A 15,470-nucleotide genomic window follows, 5' to 3' on the forward strand; every position below is an offset into this window, starting at 1 on the left:
CTAGAATCGTAGACGAGCCGCCATTTTGAAACCATAGGTAACATTAACCATTTTTATTAATAGAAGCACATTGTTACAAATTAAGCGTTGAGTATTTTAATTTCTGCGTTCGATTTTTAAAATGGCTTCTTTAGGACTGTGGACTTCGAAACCAGAATTGAAATCCATCACCAACTTTAAAAAGAATATAGAATTATTAAAACAAATCAAAATATCAATTTAAAAATATTTTTTTGTTAAATTTAAATATTCGAACCTTTGATTCTTCACAAAGAGAAAGGCGAAAATGGCGATAAACATTTGCCAGACACAATTTCATTTCCAATTGACTAAATTTCATACCCAAACAACTTCTCGGTCCCAATCCAAAGGGAAAATATGTATAAGGACGAATGAACTTCTTATTTTCTGGAAGAAATCTGAAAAATAAACATATTCAATGAAATATGATAATTGAATTTATAAAATATCTTAAAATATGTATAAATGTTTTACTATACGAATATTGAAGTAGCTTTAGACGATTATGAAGGTTTGGTCACCTTGAATGAAACTATAGTTAACATTACTTTTTGTCCATTTAATTATTACTAATTTTTTTCAATTCTATTAAATTACAAATATAAATAATAACAATAATTTTCCACGCAATGGATACGTCACACACATTTACGACCATTTTTCTAATAATAGAACTACAGGATGAAACCGGGTGAGACGTCCATAGTTTTTATGAATGCATATAACTAAACAGTGGGTTCTATAAGAAATAAATAGGCCTATATAATAAAAGTGAACGAACTTAGATAAAATCTCGACGTAACATAGGAGCAATAAAATGACACTTGCCCGTTTTGGGCATCTATTTCTTACCTCCGGGAGAGTTGCCTAATGCCTAAGGCTGAGTTGCCTAGTTTATTTAATATTTAATTTACTCATAATTTTGCATTTTTTATATTTTCCACGCTAATTATACTTTGTTATATACATTCTACATATTTTATACCGCCATTTTTTGTACATTGCACATCGATTCCAATCGGCTTTACTTCTTTCGATTTTGTAATTTAATTATTTTTAATTATATTGAGAATCAAGTGTTTTGATCGTTTTGGGTACAGTACCTAACATTGAATTTGATTTGATCCAAGTGCTCGCTTTGCTAAATTACTATCTTTAAGTCTTGTGTGAAAAGGATGATATAGAATGTTAAATTCTTTTCTTGTATTGACAAATAATGTACTATTTTCACAAAAGAAAACAAAGTAATTTGTATGGTAGTTTCATATAAGCTTAAGTTACACGTGTCGCACGAGAAAGTGTTTGAATTGGCTACTAACGGTGAATGAGCCATACGATTTATATACGGTATAGTAGAGTGCCCCTTATTTTTCGACTTCAAAATAATTGAACGCCCACCCACCCTTTTTTTTCTTTTTACTTTAAAGCATGTCCATATTTAATTTCTCGGCGATCAGTGAATGTTAACCCGTGCCGACTTGAGCGTCAATGTGTCAAAAACAAATCTGGGTGTGCCGCGCTTCACTCAGGCCTGGACTGGGTATTACACATGGAGCACTGTCAGTTTATGTTCGGTTTTCCGGCTGTTTTAGATGTATTTGCGCGCCTTTAATCCGAAGGATAGTGTGTTTTTGATATAGAACATGAAACACCAAATAACAGAAAGGATATTGCCGTTAAATAGACAAGTGCAAACCGTTTTATTTTACAATATACGAGAGGTTAAGCAAACTATAAGTGAGATTGCAAATCTTGTAGTTTGTGAGTGCGTGATCTTTTCGAAAAGGCGAGAGGCTGTGCACAATTGACAAGAGCAATTTATTCCCTAAAAATGTTTCTCATAACTCAGTATTTAAAATATTCATGAGAGAAGAAGAAACTTTACGTAACATTTCTCTGTTTGTTGTAACAGTTATGTTAAACCGTGGCTTAAATGTAGTGCAACTGAAAAAGCCCGTAATCAAGATCTCTGCTTCTTGAAGTCGTTAAAATCTTATGAAGTAATAAATATAACCATTTCTTCGGCAGTTTTAAAGGAACATAGCCAGCACTTGTGGTATTTACGCGAAGAACTGGCAGTTCTATCTCTTTGATGATGACGCTGACCTTCAAACCAAAAGTAAACTGTTGGTCCATTTGGGCAGAGAACATCGATGTATGAGGAGGAAATTTATTCTTATGAGTGAAGGATAGAAAACGATTTGGCAAGTTTAATTTCTTTTTACTGTAGTAACATACTTTTATTTGCCTTGTCTCATCGATTTGTTTCTCATTTTAAAGGAGAAAGTTGATGACTTTGTATCAATTCAAAGTACAGGATTCTTTTCTCGTCTACAAATGGATACAAGTTTTCTCCAGGAGTATCCTTTAACGTGCGAAACAACACTTTGTATTTAGATCCCAAAGGACAGTTAAAAGCTATAAATGACTCTGCTGAAAGGGTTGTTAAATTATTGCAAGGGTTTCACTGATTATTAAGTGTGGATGAAGAACAAAAGGAGTTTTGTGCAAGGCCATCAAAAGCTATATCCAGAGCTAAAAAAAAGAAACATTGAAGAGAAAATATGCACAATAATTTTCAATCTTACAATTGGATGTTACAGACAACTACTATATCAAAAACAATAAAATGTTATATTTCTTAGTTATTGATTTTTACTGTTGCATAAATTAATTATTATTCCCTTCGTCAATTCCTCGTATACAAGTTTCGCGCTCAAGTCGGCATGGGTTAATGTGCGACCAATGTCAGCCACTATTGAACTTGCCGTTTCTCTCTGGGCCAGGGTTTCCCGAATTTCGCACCCAGTTGATCTACTTTAACTGTAAATCATACCTTATTTCTTGGGGTTGCGGGTTGTTTATTTTTGGACAGATTTTCATCTATTGATATTTTACATCTTGAATTTAATTCCAAATCATAACATAAATATTTGCATTTCAGCACAATTTGGCAACCTTGATTTTTGACACGTAAATAACAGTTACTATTTAAATCAAATCATTGACATAAGAGTAAGTTCATTATTCACATCAAAAATATTCGTCATAGACAATAACTGCGCTAGGATTTTTATTCTGGAAGGGCGAAGATGGGACAGAACATTGTTTCTGTGAACTAGTAAATCGTCAAACAAACTAATTTTTAAAATATTGTGATCGATTTACAGTAAGAAAGATAAGCGGAAAAAAATTTAGTGAAAACGTGTATTCAATTACGTTTAAAGAAACTTTCAATAGTAATCAGAATAGGGAGACTTGAATAAATTATTTCAGGGTAAATGAAAAATTTTAGGATAGATTGGCACCATTCCAGTGTCGTGCGTGGTCTTAGATTGTAATCGATATTAATATAAAGTATACGATTAATACTATTTTAAATGTTACAGATGTAACATTAAATGTAGTTTACTCGAAATGCATCAGAACAGTCTCAGCTTATAAGATGCATCCGTACTATAGAAAAATGCTTTCAAATTTTCACGGCATATTTGAGTCAAATACTCTCATTTAAGATAGCATGTAGACATGTTTATACTTAACACAATTGTTAAAAAAATACAAAAATGAATAAAAATTGCAGGAAGAAATGGCTAAAAATCGACGAATAACATACAATATATATGTAATCGAACACAACAAAAATAAAGCAACGAACACCGAAAAACACAAGCTTAATGCAAAAGAGAGAGCGAAAGACGACTTGGGCGCACAACAAATTGCATTTATACTTCGCATTTATTTTTTGACTGAGCCGGTAGTTCGAACTCCGAAGCGAATTTTTGACAAATTTAGCATTCGAACTCAGAAGCGTTCGATGAACGAGATGTCACCGTATATAAAAAATTTATTTGAGAAAAAAATCCTTATAGAATAGAAAAAAACTGTAAAATACTTTAACATTCTTGTTTCTATGTATACGTCTCGAAGGAAATAATATTTAAATGTAATATTTCACTACCTAATATAATAAGTCTTATTTGATAGCATTAAGTTTCTGTATTCTATAACAATTAACGTTATCTAAAACATATATTTTAATATGTAACGTTAAGAATTTTATAAATAATTATGTATTATTTTTGAGGTATGTCAAAAAAGACAATAATTTGTTTTCTTAATAAAGCATAATAATAATTACCTTTCAGGATCAAACTTTTTGGGATTCGGAAACCATTCTTCATCCTGATGAATCGCATAAATCGGTATTCCGATCATGATATTTTTAGGAACAACAATATCCGTTCCTTCTAAATGATAATCTTCGTGTCCCATGCGAATAACTCTACAAAATAAAATGTAAAGTTGAAAATGATAATATACTTACTTTTATTTATTTGAAAAATAAGAAGTATTTACTTTGGAACTGGGGAGTAATATCTCAATGTTTCAGAAATGACTGCATCTAAGTAAGATAAATTCTGAACGTCTTCGTATTGTAGTTCTTCCTATTAAAATATATTACAAATATTCACATTCAAGTTAAGTTTTATATTTAGAAAAAAGGAAAACCAACCTTGTTTTGAAGTTTTTCTTGTAATTCTTTTGCTAACTTTTCTTGGCATTCGGGATTCAATGCTAAACTGTATACGATAAAGTTAACATTGGCAGCAGTTGTGACGAATCCGACAATAAAAAACAAAATGCACTGGGAGATAATTTCGTCGCGGGTCACATCTAATATTTTTACAATGATTTTATAAAAATATAAATATTATGAGTTTTAAATTTTATTGCAGATTTTATATTAGTTTCAGAAACAATTCTATACTTCTAGAAAATAATTTCCAGAACAAAATTGGGTTATCCATCTAGCTGAACTTGTCTACCTTTTTAATACATTATTAATAAAATTACTAGAATTTAGTGTACAACATAAATTAAATGATTAATTAATAATTTTAGAAATGATAAATTGAAAAACTATATAATATCTTTTAATAACTATTGAAAACTCTCGTAGAAATATGTAAAAATTTTAATTACGGAAGGCAGCCATTTTCATGTTTTTTTAATTTGAATATACTTTGACTTGTATTCCATGTAATTAAGATAAAAAATAAAATAAATTATTAATATATATTCATTGATTCGTATATAATACGATTATTCCCAAACACTAACCAATAAGCAAAAGGTGTCAATTCGTCGTAGCGCTGTACTTTCCTTAAAATCTATGTTTGTTTAGTGTAATTTTGGGAAACACATACAGTAGAGCATCGATTATCCGACTCAATTGGGGACTGGGGTTGGTCGGATAACTGAAAAAACGGATAACCGAAAAGTATGAAAAAATACATTATTAGTATAGTATATTAGTATATCGCTATTAACCTTCTTCGCGTTGAATTTTCATCGATGTTAAGCCTAACAAATTTTTTTTTTAAATAATAATCGTCGCTATTGCATCGTTAAAAGTTATTTCTTTATTTTGCACAAAATAAATACAAAAATAAAGAAAATAGAAAAATTCAGCCTCGTTTAAATACGCCTCCTTTTATGGCCTCCTTTCATGGCTCAAAATGGCCTTTCATGGTTTCAAAATGGCCTCCTTTTATGGTCGAGCCAGTGTTGCCAGCTAAAACACGCAAAAATTTAACAAAAATAATATTAAAGTAGCCAAGACATAGCCAAATATTGTAGCGCACACCACTAGCGGACATTTGAATTTGCCGACTAGAACGCGGTCGGTTAACCGATGTGACGGTTGATCGGGGTTGGATAATCGATGCTCTACTGTAAACCTCATGGATGCCATAGAATATCGACTTCGCTTGGCAAGAATTAACTGATGAATGCATAAACGGGATGTAGAAGAAGTTATGGATGAAAGTATCCAAGAATTCTCAACGAGAAGAGCCTATTGCTGTATTGTTAGGTTGACCAATCTCAACCTAATCGATACAGTAGGACTAAGAAATGAAGACGAGCAAGATATTGAGGAGTTACTGCAAGTTTCTGGTGATAGCCTTACCAACGACGACCTTCAAGAACTAGCAGAACAAGGAATTCGTGTAGAACTGAAAAAAAGTTATTCTGAAAACGAAGAACCCAAAAAATTTCTCTACAGATTTCCTCAGTAAAAGTTTGGTAACGATAACCGAAATCGTTGATCGAATGATCCAGATTTTGAAAGGAGAGACGAGACGTTTTGGATGCGATCTTCTGCTACCGACATTTGCTTTAAGGAAAGAAAGAGAGCGACAAATGAAACTACACGACTTTATCGCAAAAAACAAGAATTTCAGAAGAGCCAAGACCTTCATCACAAAAAATGAACTTTACATTTTTGTGTGCATATGTTTAAGTGTTATTTAACTTATATTATTATGCAAATTAATATAAAAATAACTTAAAATTAAAATAAAATCTATCTACTTTTGGTCGCGTGTTTCCATTTTCCTATTTACTCTGTGTTAAAATGACCTTTTCTGTCGCTGTTTCGTTTAGCGCTTTGTCGACTAGGAACGTACTCCCCGCCTTAAGCGGGGTCTTGCTGTATATATATCTAAAATACATCTCAATAAAATCGATAAAAAGAAATAATACACAGTATAATACTGAAATTGTAAAATTTTAAAAGGATAAAAACAAAAGCTATTATAAATATTAATCATTTCATTATCACTTATTGAAGAAATCTCATTATGCAATGTTACAGAGTTAGGTAATGTACAACTTCACTTATTAAGTATTTTTTTTACAGAAATGTTTATTTTACTCTCTCATCTAGCATCAAATATTCTAAATTTTCGTCTGTAAACGATAGTAAAATTCAGATTAACATTTTAGGGAATAATTTAATATTAGTAATATGTCTCTAACCATGGAACTAATAGAAAGTTCAGCAGTAGATGCACAGTAAAATGAAGAGTATCCAAAAACGAAGTAAAGTTGTAATTTTGAATTTTATAGTGTTATAAACTTTTCGTTATAATAATGCACAATACAGAATTAAAGAAAAATATTTCGAATTTATTACATTTAGAAAATCATTCATGGCTTTTAATTTGTAATTTTAAGAATCTGTATTTAATTGTTTGAGTGTGTTAAATATAAAAATTCCTCTTGTATTTACAAAATAATTGTAAAATAAATAATTATTGTTTCTGTAAAGTGGTACTATTGAGGTTTCCATAGTTTAACTTCAGTATGGTTGGAAGTAATCAATATGCAATTGAAACTATTGAAAACTAAACCTCACTAGAACCATTTCAAAAAATCTGTATACGGAGAAAGTGACCTAATTTATTAAATAAAAGATGTCTTTTTTGAATGCTTTTGTAAGAATGGTGCATTATCCAAATAGGCAGACAATAATCCATCAAAAATTAGAAATTTTAATTTTATAAAAGAAGATTGTAGGACAGAGAATAAGAAAATGAAATGAAAACAGTCTCTTACTAATTATCTGGTTTTTAACTAGTTTATCAATATGAAATGTTAATTTTTATAAGAATGAACATAGCTACTTAATGGAAAAGATGGCAAATAGAGTCTCTTAACAGTAACATATCTCCATAGATTTGTTTAGAATCATTTTCAGGTTAAACGACTCGAGAGACTTCGCTAAAATATTCAAGTCTTCTTCAAGAACTTTCTAGTAGGAATTCATAATTTTAAGATCATCGGCATAGGCAAAGGATAGCGAACGTTTCTGAGTCCGTGTGCCATATAGTAGGCACAATTATTTTAAAAACTGTTGCATGCCAGTTTTACACGTGAAATAACGATTTTGAATTAAATTTAATGAACATTCTATAATTAGAATAAATGTAAAGAAGGTGATTGAGAAAAACATGCTTATTGAAATGAATATAAAACCGTAATGATAAACTGAAATTTAAGAGTAAAATTAAACGAAATCGTATAGGTTACGTGTGAAATAATTTCTCCTCAGATGCCATTTTGGGCACGCATGGCATAGGTTCGCCATTTATGGCATAAACAATAATTGTGGCGTTTACGTCCGGAATAATATAATCCAAGGCTTTACCTGGATTATATTTAATTTTTGGCCAATGTATATCAGAAATGGGCGAGGAAGATGATCTTAACACTCCAATATGGTGAATAGCGCATCGAACATATACTGTGAACTTTGTGGTTATTGTAAATGTTGATGTTGATAAAACAATAGATTTCGGTAGTTTACAGTTATGAGAACACCATTTTTGCAAATGCACATAAAATCATTTAAACCTTGATAATGAGTAATACCTCGTTCGCACCGAGCATTTCAATCTAAATTGTGACTAAGGTCGGCGACTATGCCTTGGTGCGACCTCCCTCGACCGTTTCAATCTCGACTGAAACGAGGTTCAATCGCAATTGAGTCAAGAGAGTTCTTGAAACTAGATCCAGTCATAAGAGAGATCCCACAATCCCACGCGTGCGAGAAAATACAAGATGGCGGCGGAAGATGTGTCGGGCTATCGACAGAGAAATAAAAAAGATACCGTATTTGGAGAGACGATGACATCTGTCTATTATTAGATAAATGGCAAGAAAAAGTACTGTATTTATTTCTAACCAAAACTTCCATTTTGTTTGTTGGTGTTTGTGAATTACCGCGTAGTTATGTCAGTTTTGTCATCGCGTGTAATAGCCGGGTTATTCTCAAGCGGACTGGCTGTGCGAACAGCACGACGTTCCACTAGCGACAGTCACAATCCAGATTGTAGGTAAATCGAGATCGAAATGAGTCGTGGATTGTGTGCGAACGTAGTATAAGGGTACGTTAAAGTTAAGGATACTATTATTTTTGTGGAGAAATGTACACCATTTTTTTATGGTTACGTCCACCTTCTCATTATAAAACTTCGAATTAAAATGACGAATTTTTAGATGGCCGCCGTGTTGACGCCAGAGACTAACTGGTTTTTTCCTTCCCATACCAGGTGTCGAGACATTTGTTTACTGTTTGCCAATACGCTTTTGTTTTACAGTATATCGGAACTTCTACACTTTTGGATTACTCTACAATATTAAAATGAGACAAGTTCTTCCAGTTTAATTTTTATCAACTCATAAAGTGAACTTACATTTGTTTTTAGAAGTATCGTAATTAGATTTTTCATCTATGTTTTCAGAACCTGAACTTTCTAACATCCATTGAAGAAAATCATCATATTTTTCCTATATAAAATAAATTCAGTTTTTTTATTTATAAATATATTTCAAATAATAATAATAATAATAATAATAATGTAAAAATTATATAAAGAATTATAAAAATATATATATAATGTAAATATTACGTTTTCATGCATTTTGCGTTTTTCCAGAATTTCGAGTACTGTTTTATATAAGAATGAAGTGGATTTTGTATCAGCAACGGACAATTTCAGTAACTCGCTTAATTTTGGAAATATTGCTATAAAATTTGTATTTTTCATTATTATACACTACATATTGATGTTAATACAATCCATATGCTTAAAGATTTACCTAACATCAAATTTCTCCATGGAACTGATGAAAATATATTGGCGACGGCATTAACAAAAGGATTTTTAACATAATCGTGACTATCAATGACCATATTGAAAGCACATCTGGAAATTGAATCCATAATGAAAACATTAAAATACCTAGAAAAAATACAAAAATTAAACATTATTATTTATTGGACATGAACACTTAGCTTTATTTTATGAGAAATGTATTATAGTCTATATTACGAAATTTAAAAAAAAAACGCGATTATAAAAAGGAATGAATGATTTGAGAGTAATATATTTACTACTATATGAGAGGAATTCCAATCTGACCCCAAGTGTTTTACAATACCGATAACCTGAACACTGTTTTGTAAACATATATTTTACGTACAGATTCGTTAGTTGCAGTGACGGTACAGTACTGTACATGCTACGGTTTATTTTTGTATATATGATAAATAAATATGTATCTTCTATATCAATACGAAATGCCACAATATTTAAGTAAACATTAAATTTAACATTTTAACAGCATTAAACTTTAAGGACTTTCCTTGATTTTGAAACAGGAATGGCTACTCGAGTTTACAAACTTTTATGCTTAGGAATATACAAAGAAAGAAAGTAAATTATTTTCAAACCCTACATCAGGTTATAGATTGTGTCAGAAGTTACCTTGCAATAAGGCTTGAAATGTGGATTGTGTCTGGCCAATAGAAAACTGAGGCACAGTAACTGGTCCAATAGAAGACCAATGGAAACAATCAGAAATTCTTCAACCGATGACAGTAACTACCACACAATATAGAACGTCACTAAGAAACCCGTAATTCCCAGATAAAGATCTGGAGACTGCCAGAACTCATATTGAAGTCTGTAAGTCATAATCGCAACTGATTCCCGACTTCGTTAGTGCAGCAAGCTTCACGCAGCCATTCGGACACAACCTTATCAAACTCAATAATATCTGCATATTTTTGGTTTTAATTTAAATATTATCGTTTAAATTTGCATTAAATAAAAATGAAAAAAGGTTATTATCCGATTGATTTCTGAAAAATTCAACATTTCCTGGGTAAGCGATTTACTATGAAACCGTAATTTTCAGAAAACGAGATTTGAAAATTGGATCAACTTTTAATTGCCTACCAAAAAATTCGGTATTTTATGTAACTATTTGGAATTTTCTATGCCTGTTTATGGTGTCGAATATAACAGGAATAATGTTTTATTGAAAAAATGCAAAATTTAGAGTTAGTCGTATATAGTTCTATATCCACATAAATGTATTATTTACTGAATTTGTTTAGATAATTCGGAGCAATTAGCCTTTTTGTGATGATTTCACGAGTTAGTGTTGTAACTGGTTTTTTATCTACTTTGGCAAAGACTTATTTTTGCGCCCATAAATTTTTTGCAGAAATAATAATAAAAAGAATATGATTAAGAAACTGTTTATAAATAATTTTTGTGTACACAAAAAATATACAAGAAAATTGACATGTATTTTATAAACGAAAATATTATTACGGTATTTTTTACAATTTTTTGTCAGTTCCATTTCGAAGTCCTCTTCGTCCTGGGCACCAATTGCACCTGTGACGAATTACGCAATTTTTTTATGTAGTTTACGAAATAAGCAACATTCCCGAATTCGGAGTAACGTGTATATATATATATATACATAACCTGAGGAAAACTTTTCTGATCACACTGAATTTTCGAACAAGCTTTAAGTTTATTAGAAAAATTCAAGTCATTATACAATAAAATAAATAACAAGAAATGAAAGAGAAATATTTTGATTATAAACATCACTTTTTCATTATGCTGATTTGATTTTACAAGCAGGAAATATATATATATATAAAAACAAGAAATGGAAATTTTGAAAAAGAGCCCGATCATGCAGTTTACAGGAAAAATATCCGATTCGTTGAAACATTGTGTCAATGAGGCGTTTGCAAAAGTCTAGATGTATCTGCCCAGTTAACCCAAGTTGCATAATACAATTCTTCTCTGATAAATTGGTTTACTTATTACATACTAGTCATTCGTTTTAGTTCCGTCTCACTTTACGTCGGGGCTGTTTGCTGTCCATGGAACAACGCTGATGCCATTCCGAGCGTGAAACTGTATAATAGAGTTTCTTTAGTGACAACAGAAATTCGTACCTCCTTTTTCGGCTAACAGGTCGGTGAGACCTGCCCACTGTCAAGGATGGCGGTTTCCGGTCTGGCGTTTAATTGTCCGGAGATGTCGGGCTTAATTGTTTGTCAGGTCGAGTGGAGGAAGCGAGTGGGTTCGTCGATAAGACAGTAGCGATATTCGAATAAACGACACCATTTAAACAATAAAACAAAGTTTATTAATTAACAAAGAGGACGAATATAATTCTAACATCGAGATTAATCATTTGACCCTACGTCCTAACACGGGGGTGTCTCGCGAGAGAGCTTACATAAAATTGGTCATCATACCTCGTCGATGGATTACTTGGAGGGTTTGTGAACGTAGTTCGGCTCGAAGAAGGTCGGAGTAGGAGCTTGGACGTCTCGGCAAGTTCTTCGGCTTATGCTGGGATTTCGGGTCCTGACTAGGATCGAATGACAAACGACTTCCTTTCCCCGCGCCTTCCCTCTTTTATTCTATCTGATCCCGTTACCTTTTTTTTACCAATTACCGAATTTTGTATTTAGTTCCTTCCGACTAAGTCTTGAGTTCCGTGGGGAGAAGAAACAACTTTAGGGAAGGAAATATAGTCATCCTCCGTTCGGATTTTCAACCAAGTTCGAAAATTAAGAGAAAATAATAAAATATTATTAAATATTAAAATTTGTTTTTATTACTCAATTCGGACTCTCACATCTCAGGAGTGGGTTCGAACCTACGCCCTCCTATGAGGACCAGATTATCATTTTGTTTTATCATCTTGATAAAACCAAATGATTTTCATTTTCAAACTAATCTGCAATGCGCAGAAGTAAAAAGTGTTTCAAAATTTCTATATACCGCTAAGTGTTCACAGTTGTTTTAATAACGTTTATTCGTCCATGTCCTGTGACATTCATAGTGCCTCTTATCATGGTAGATTGAGAAAACTTGTTTTGTGTTTCGGCATGCTCGATAGCATTTTTTCCAGGTAATTGCTAAATAAAATAGCCTTGCCGTCGCCTATTCCTATGCACATCCGCGATTTGTCACTAAATATAACGCTCATCCAATCATTTAGTTTTTAATTTTTATATGCCTTACATCATTTCAATCGTGCTTTTCTCTGTGCACGCATTAATACTGGTTTTGTTTTTGCCTTGCAAAAGGTATAGTCTATGCTATTGAGTCAATCCTTACTTTACAATCACTAAAACCGTAGACCCCCAGCGCCCTTGGAGGGGCGCTAAAATATTTTCTTAGGTTTCATGAAAATTTCCGGCCTCTATAAAATTTTAATTTTTACTAACAAAAACTAAAATCTTTAAGACTTGCGGTTTTTATTAATACTGTAAATACTTTACGTTTTCGTTAATACAAAAAACAAAAGACCCCATGCAAGATCTCTATTCCCGATTTTGGACGTCCACTTGTTGGTAATCTAGTGCCATTGTTTGTTGCTTTTTATGTTCTCATAAGCATTAAATTGTGCTTTGACTATAATTAAAAGTTTTTGCAATATATCTTTGATTATGTCCTTTCAATAGTAAAATTATTACTTTACGGAGTCGTCAAAGTAATGATTCTTTGTTTCATTTAGATTAATTTTCTGCTTTGTCCTGAAACATTAGTTTCTATTTGCAAAATGAAAGTTAGCATTATGAAAAATTGATAATTTTTTACTCAAGATGCCTCTTTTTTTATTTATTTATTTCATTCTTTTTAGTAAACTTCAAAACATGTTTTTGAAAATTAAGGGATTATAGGAAAGTTTTGCTCAAGAGTTACATATAATGTGTGTGTGTATATATATTACATATATATATACATTTATATATGTCTTTCAACAGTATAATATTTAAATTCTTAGACAGGAAACGTTTTCACTGTTATATACAAAAGATCCAGCAAAAACTTGCGTAACTTTTCAGGCTGTTAGGATTTTATTTAAAAAATACAGTAACTTTTATATTATTGATCATATTAGTACTAAACAAGATTGTGTGTGGTGCTATCTGTCATGAGATTTTACTATAAAATTCCTTTTATATTATTAATTATTATAAAATTGCAAAAGAGTCAGAGCGTCAAATTTTACACGATTTTAATACTTTCTCTTGTTATTTATACGTAACAGCCGGGAAAGTAACAACAGAGTGTTAGTATTACAAATCATTATTATAATATTTATTAATAAATTATTGATATAAATATATAAACTTACTGTGTATAGTCGACAGGTTTGCCCTTGTTCGCTACTTCGTACAGATTATTTTCTAGAGCTTTGACACATTTGTTGATTTTTGGAATAAGCTAAAAATTATTTCCAAAGCAAAAATAATGTTACAAAAAATTAAGAAAGTTCATAAAGTTTATATAAAAATTTCATAACGAATCAATATTTATTATTGTTTATTTATTTATTTATTTATTCCTTTGGTGTTACTTATCACTGAAAAGGAGTTACACTTGATGATATATTTTTTACCATATTATATCTGATAATAATGTCAACAGAAAAATTTATACAAAATAACAATGTAGTATTTTGCAATTTATGAACACCATCATTTCATACAACAATAACATTTATCGCTTTTCTAAATTCTAACAATTTTTAACAATCAAAAGTTACGTTTTCCAGATATAATAATATCGTTTACAAAGGTAACAACAGTTTGTTCCGCATAATGATATATACATTTTGCCATATCGAAAGAATTTATTTAACCTGAGTTTAATGTTAATATTCTTATTATATAATGTAGATGGATCATAAATATTTAACATAGTGTGGGTGCCGGGAGGTGGACGGAGTCTCGTTCCTCCCTTTTCTCTCGGCTAACAGATCAGTGAGAACTGCCCACGTCAAGATGGCGGCTCGGTTTCGTTACGCGTCACGCGTTACGCGAGTGAGAGTGCGGAAGAGAATGGGTCCGACGATAGAGTGGCGGCGATATTCGATAATACGTTCTTATAATTCGAAACGTTAAAATGGCAAAATAAAGTTGAATAAATGTAATATGTAATATAATACATAATATGATATATAGTATTATAATATAATATATAGTTTAGAATTATAATAAGGTCGAAACTTCGAGAGAAGAAGTTTGAACAAAGGATCTTAAAATGGCGGTGTTAGTAAGTTTGAACAATGGACCGTTGGTGAGGTCGGATGGTATCGCTCCGAGGTGCTTCCTGTAAGGGTGTGTCACTTCCCGGAAGCGAGTTAGCTTCCCTTTCTTGAAGACGGATTTCTTCTGGTCGAGTTTCTTGCTGTTGGCGTCGGCTCGCCGGAGTTTGTCGTCGGCGGTGCGTAACCGCTCGGAAAATATAGATAAGGCCAATAAAAATTATTGCAGCACCGAAGCAGCTAGCAAGTATAGTGGTTAACGTTTGTACGTAGGAGGCTGGTGCGGGTGTTGCCGTCATTCGCAACAAGTGGTTGAGATCATACTTGACGTTAGCTAAGGATCGTTCGGCTACCTGGATGTCGTAGTCCGTCGATGATATTAGTCTCTCGTGCGTTGCTGGGTCCTTAAGACGGTTCTGAAGAAGTTGAATCTTCGTTTGATTAACAATTTGGTCGATTTGTGGAATGACCAATTGGTGGGCCAACTGGAGTGATATAGTTGACTGGCTTCGGAAATGTGATGTGAGTATAACTCTGGGCAAATAGCCAGTACATGCATTTGGGAGATTGATGATTCCGGTGTTATTTAATTTTTGCGTTGTAGATACAAAGGGAGTCTTTTGATGCCTGTTAGGGCATCTAATAGTTAACGTGAGAGGCTCAGGAGTGGAATAGATCCACGCTCCTGGTTGATCTAATCTTTTAAAAATCGGCGTATA

At 32.0% G+C, this 15,470-nt stretch overlaps 1 protein-coding gene across 4 annotated transcripts in view; it reads right to left on the bottom strand.

The window, feature by feature from the left end:
* The window catches only part of LOC136988485 (cytochrome P450 3A8-like), a 49,055-nt gene continuing 33,585 nt past the window's right edge, over nucleotides 1-15,470 (bottom strand). For 2 of the 4 annotated variants that reach the window (XM_067286352.1, XM_067286353.1), the window contains 9 exons: nucleotides 13,840-13,928; nucleotides 9,472-9,614; nucleotides 9,282-9,397; nucleotides 9,066-9,159; nucleotides 4,538-4,698; nucleotides 4,381-4,469; nucleotides 4,163-4,306; nucleotides 257-419; nucleotides 3-174 (listed from right to left, as the gene is read on the bottom strand). In XM_067286352.1, the coding sequence (XP_067142453.1) occupies nucleotides 97-174; nucleotides 257-419; nucleotides 4,163-4,306; nucleotides 4,381-4,469; nucleotides 4,538-4,698; nucleotides 9,066-9,159; nucleotides 9,282-9,397; nucleotides 9,472-9,614; nucleotides 13,840-13,928 (1,077 nt within the window). In that variant the 3' untranslated portion in view covers nucleotides 3-96. Of the gene's footprint in view, nucleotides 175-256; nucleotides 420-4,162; nucleotides 4,307-4,380; nucleotides 4,470-4,537; nucleotides 4,699-9,065; nucleotides 9,160-9,281; nucleotides 9,398-9,471; nucleotides 9,615-13,839; nucleotides 13,929-15,470 lie in introns of all 4 variants that reach the window. The other 2 variants (XM_067286349.1, XM_067286351.1) reach the window with 2 other exon arrangements.

Source organism: Centruroides vittatus, unplaced genomic scaffold (assembly GCF_030686945.1).
Source record: "Centruroides vittatus isolate TY-2023 unplaced genomic scaffold, ASM3068694v2 scaffold_3315, whole genome shotgun sequence".
NCBI lineage: Eukaryota > Metazoa > Arthropoda > Arachnida > Scorpiones > Buthidae > Centruroides > Centruroides vittatus.